The sequence below is a fragment of the Gavialis gangeticus genome, unplaced genomic scaffold (assembly GCF_001723915.1).
Source record: "Gavialis gangeticus isolate Ggan-Ray unplaced genomic scaffold, GavGan_comp1, whole genome shotgun sequence".
Classification (NCBI taxonomy): Eukaryota; Metazoa; Chordata; order Crocodylia; family Gavialidae; genus Gavialis; species Gavialis gangeticus.
Genome location: NW_017728992.1, coordinates 157270865 through 157276453, shown reverse-complemented (window position 1 = coordinate 157276453; position 5589 = coordinate 157270865). Strand labels below are relative to the sequence as shown.

At 44.3% G+C, this 5589-nt stretch overlaps 1 protein-coding gene across 1 annotated transcript in view; it reads right to left on the bottom strand.

Moving 5' to 3' along the window:
- Positions 1-5589, bottom strand: part of PTDSS1 (phosphatidylserine synthase 1) — an 89496-nt gene that overhangs the window by 31303 nt on the left and 52604 nt on the right. Inside the window, exon 5 of the mRNA XM_019527964.1 lies at positions 4329-4487. Coding sequence (XP_019383509.1) covers positions 4329-4487 — 159 coding nt within the window. The remainder of the gene's footprint in view (positions 1-4328; positions 4488-5589) is intronic.

Below are 5589 nucleotides of genomic sequence, written 5' to 3'. Positions count from 1 at the left end.
GGGTGACTCCCACCGCTGCACACACCCTGAGAGAGCATGGGGGCCACATGCCCTCAGGTCTGCATGAAGAGCAGGTGGGCTGCCACTGCAGGCTGAGGCCAAGGCTGAGACTGCACCAGGCTTTTCCTGGAGGGGGCTGGGCCAGGCTGTGCTCAGGGTGGGGGGCAGTGCTGGGACAGCTACAGTGAATTTTGGAGTGGCTGCAGCCCCTGCAACCCCTGTTCCCAGGGCTGCTGCCACCTGCCCTGAGTGCTGCCTGGTCCAGCCCCTGCTGGGAACAGCCCAGCGCAGCCCGCCCCACCCCGTGCAACTCCTGGGACATACGCCCCCCATGCCCTCCCAAGGTGAACCAGGGCAGAAGCTGCCAACCTCCACCTCACCCCGGACAAGCCGTGGCTCCATCCCGTGCCCCACCCTGCCCCGGCTGGCAGTGCCTGCCCCAGCCCCAATCCCTTCCTCACTGCAGGGGCCTCTATCTGACTTCTCAAGCCCCTTCCCTCCCTCCTTCCCTTCCACTACAACAAACTTATCAGCTGAACACTGCTCTTCAAGCTGTTGGGCTGCTGTCGGAAATCGGATTGGTACTGACTGATACGCCTCCCTAAAAATCAGCTATCAATATACACCCCTAATTAAAATATAAAAATATTCTAATTATTATCACAATGGTCAATACCGAGATATGTTGGGGAACAAAAATATTTAAGACTTGTTCTAACTTAACTCCTTTGAGAACATTTTGTCTTTTTCTGTTAAAGATAGTTTTAGGGAAATGAATGCTTATAAAAGCTTAAGTGCCATTTTTCTTTTCCCAGGTGAGCCACTTAATGACCATGCAAGCTTTGCCATATTGTCAAACCGAAGTGTTTCGTTCTTGTTCTGAAAGGACCTCAGAGAAGGTGGATACTTCACTCTCTATGCTCATGCAAGCAGTGTCATCTCTGCAAAGTGTGAATCCAATGGTAATGAAGTTTTTCAGAACCTGTGACTTAAGTCAGATCAGACTGTAACAACTCCAAATCATACTCAGGCTATATTCAACTTGGCCTCACAGGGCACATCCAGATGAGTGTGGATACGTGGTATGCAGTGCTAGAGACCTGCTTGAGGCGCCGCATGCCACACATGCAAGTGTTTCCTGAGCTGCTACTTTGCATTGCAGGGGGGTGGTACGACTGCAGGAGATCCTGAGGACGAACCCCTGCCACCCCCACACCTAAAAAAAAGCGGGGTGACATGTGGCGGCAGCCTAGCCAGAGCCTAGCTAGCCGGTGCCATGCTCTAGCTGCTGGCCAGGCTTCCTGCTTCAGAAGTGCCATGGCTGCAGCTCCCAGAGGCCCCCAGGACCCCAAGTAAGGCCGCTGGGGCCAGCCCAGGTGCCAGCTCAGCCTCCCCTACCACACCCAGAATAATGTGCTGCATGCTAGATTGCACATGGCATAGCTGTTTCCCAGGGCAAGTAGCAGTGGCACAAAATGTGCCAATACTACCTGAGCCCAGGGAAAACAGACATTCCCACTTGTGGGAACACACTAAGGTTGCCAACCTTCCAGGACTGCCCTGGAGTCTCCAGGAATTAGATTAAATCTCCAGGAGACTGCTGATAGTCACCCAGGAGATAAATTATAGGGTATTCATTAAAATCAATATTCAATGTTGAATCTGATGTATATAATAGTCCAGTGGGTTTTTAAAAATGTAACAGCAATGTGCATTTGCCTTCCTGACAAAGTCTCTGCGCTGTAATTAGCACCAGTATGCCATGTGATGAAACCTCCTGGAACAGATTCAAACAGAGTTGACAACCCTAGGACACACCCATAGGGGTCAATGGGGTGTCTCATTCTTGTAGGAACTTTGCCTAACATTAGTTTCTGAAACTCTTGCTCTCTCTCTATCTGTGCTATGCTATATATTTCAAGCACAGCATACTGGGATCAGGCATATTCCCTGCTTCTCAGGAAACAGCTATGCTCTAATCTTGAGTGAGGAAGACGGAATGCAACATTGAGACAAAGTAAAACAGCATCTCACTAGAAATGGATTGTGGAGTTTCTTTCATTCTGTTTTAAGTGAAAACAAGTGAGCTGCTTCAACTGCAAAAACAAAAACTGACCCAAGGACCTGAGACTGGATAGCATTCAGCAATTCATCAAAAAATTAGGAAGTGGCATTTTAGGCAACCCCTTTAGAACATTCAAGGAATTCCTGAGAAAAACATCTGAGGAATATTTTTTCTTTCATAATACATTGAAAATTGCCACTCAGTCCTGCTCCCATATAGCTTTTTTCTTTTTTAAACACAGTAAAAGCAATGGACCTGCTTGGTCCCTTGCATATGACTAGAATTTCACACTGAAACATCTTCTTGGTGCCAGAAGCATGCAGAAAGATGTTAATCAGAAGTAGGGGAAGGGGCAGAAATAATGCTTGTAGAAAGAATGTTGGTTATTTTATAAGAAGTTACAGTGATACTCTCTCCTCTTGGGAATGACCGCAATACAGGAACTGTTTAACAACTTTATCACTTTTAGGAAGAAATTTACATTTCTTCTACAAAATTAAGTTGCATGTGAACGGTTATGCTGTTAATAACAATTTCAAGTTTTTAAAAACCAAATCTGAAATTGTAACTATATCTACTTCTTATACATCTTAACTCAGAATATTTGGTGATCTTCTGTACTGCAGTACTTTGGCCAAAAGCATTACACATTACAGCCAACAAGGCAGAATGTGAACAGAACACAGATGTTTGATTTTTAAACTTTGCTGGGGTGGTAGCGTGCAGCAAAAGGAAAGAGAAGTATGCTTGAATCCCACCTTTAGTAAGAAAGATTGCCACATGTTTAGGCATTCAATTTCAATATGTAGACTTAGCCAGCTGACAGTCACCAATGTTAACAAGAGAGGAACAACACAGGCTCTCTGCAATACCCATGATAACTTCTGTAGGCTACTTCTGACTCATTTGAGTCAATACATTAAAAATACATTTAGTGGGAGCAAACTCCCTATAGGTTGAATGTGGAAGAGACGTAATTTATTCCAGTATCTTGCCCTTCACCAGCAGGAAATACCAGTCATGACATGATGTTAAGTTGTGGATGATGAAATGCAGAGAGTCAGTTTTTTGTGAGAGAGAAGTCAGGATTTAAACCTGTGCTACAGGAGGCAAAGACAAATGTTGTCCCCTCATTGTCACCTCCTGCCTTCATGAATCAAATTTTATTTTTCAGGGTAGTTCTGAGAGTGGCCTGGAAAGAGAGGTATCCTCAAACATTAAAAAATAAAATCACACATTTGTAAAAAAGAACTGATAGGGCCAATCCTTTACAAATTGCATTCCTTAACATTCAGCAAATATGTTTTAGAAATATAAATATGCCTAAGTGACTTAATATTCAAAGGAGTCAATCACCCTGAAGACTCACTGAAGTCAGCAAAAGCTGTAGCTTTGAACATTAGGCCTCTACAAGCACCAAAATATAGTTTCAGGAGCCCTAATTCATACCTTAATGTTTGCAAATTTTGTCCCAAGAACTTTTGGCTTACATGAATTGGAGATAGTTTGTCTAAATTCCTTAATAACTGACAATAAAGTTCAGAAAATTGCTTTTTTACAAGATGTATCATCAAACTTTCCTATAAATGGTACCTTCCATACCCCGATCATGCAGGGGATGGAACAGGATTTTATGTTCATAGCAATGTGGCTTCACGAGTTTCAGTAAAATAAACATTCTTCTCAGGTGGGTTTTAGATTAGATAAAACCAAGTTATCTAGAATAACAAGTAATAAAGTTCAATACTACAACATATCCAGTAACAAGACACTGTGCAGTCCTTTTAGCCAAGTCAATCTGAATAGCAATGATTATCATGCAAAGCAGGACTTGAGAATGATAAGTCAGTTGTAGAAGTGAGCTGTAGGGTAAGTGTGGCCACATTTCACAGAGAACTCTTGTAACACTAACACAAAAATGAGTCATCAGTCATTAGATTATGACAGTATTTTAAAATCAGAATTCAAAACACTAGCACAGGTTCTATATCTGGGGTGAGTACAGGGTTGTAGGCGAAGGGGCACATTACTAAAGGGTAGATGCATGTTATGTGGTAAAATACTGCAAGACTAGGGAACAGTTCCCATTCAGAAACTGGTGTGGCTGCACTGGCATTGATCCAAAGCTGCAGAGAACTGAATTGCTCAGTGTTTACTTTCAGTTCAAGCAGTAGTAAACCTGCTATAGCAAAACTGCCCATGCTTTATCCCAAATGTTGTAAGTCAGTATTATCTCCTTGACTATAATTAACATATAACCTACCTCAGTGAGCTCCCAGGTGATGCTAATAGTCCAACATAGGCCATAGCTGCGGATCAACAAGGCCTTCATTGACCAGCCCCAGAAATGCCCGAAGGCAAATATATCAAAATGGCTAAGCATTCTCTCCCAGGTGATAACATGACAGTTCACAGCATATTCCTGTTAACAACACAACAAGAATCCTCAGCTACACTCTAACATCTGCAGTCAACAGAGAAGTAGCGTATTTTCATTTCAGTGAAAAAAGTACACCAAGCTTAAAAGGTTAACATTAGAAAGATTTTGAAACACATGTTACTGCTCCCATCTACATTAGGAGTGCCTTTCTCCTTTTTCTAATGCCAGGCATGTAAGTTCAAAAAAAGGCTACTGGGAAAATGAGCAGTAAATACAATAAAGAAGAAGGGTTTTGATGCAAGGGTATTACAAGAAAGTGGCAGCAGACATCAGGGAGGAGATGGTGGGGATCAAATGGAAGAGGATGGACTGGCACAGACTGCTCAGGAGTGGGACCCCTGAAGACAGCAAAGATAACGATGGTAGTGGAGCTGATGAGAGAGAAGATGACAGTGATGACTGAAGAGATTGGGAAAGAGACATAGGAAGGGGAGGGGGAAAGGAGGGTTAGGGGTGAGGTTGTGTCACTGTGATGGGCCAAGGGTGATTCATAGATCGTTAGGGGCTGGAAGGGACCTTGCAGATCATCGGGTCCAGCCCCCTTGCTCTAGGCAGGAAGACAACTGGGGTCCAGTGACCCCAGAGAGGTGACTGTCTAGCCTCCTCTTGAAAACCTCCAGGGTAGGTGACTGCACCACCTCCGGAGACAGTCTATTCCACAGTCTGGTCACTCTCACTGTGAAGGAGTTTTTCCTGGTATTAAGCCTGAAGCAGCCTTCCAGGAGTTTATATACCTTGGTCCTGGTCTTCCCTAACAGTGCCCTAGTGAACAGTCGTTCACCAAGATCCTGATGCACTCCTCCTTTGATAAGCCACTATCAAGTACCCTCTCAACCTTCTCTTCTTTAGGCTAAAGAGGCCCAGGTCCCTCAGCCTTTCCTCATATGGCTTGCCCTGCATATGAGGCTCTTTTCTGGACCCTTTCAAGTTTGTCCATGCCCTTATTGGAAGTCCAGCACCCAGAACTGGATGCAGTACTCCAACTGCGGTCTCACCAGTGCTGAGTACAGTGGGAGTATCACTTCCTTAGTTTTACATGAGATGCATCGGTTGATGTATGCCAGCGTGTTATTTGCCCTGCTGA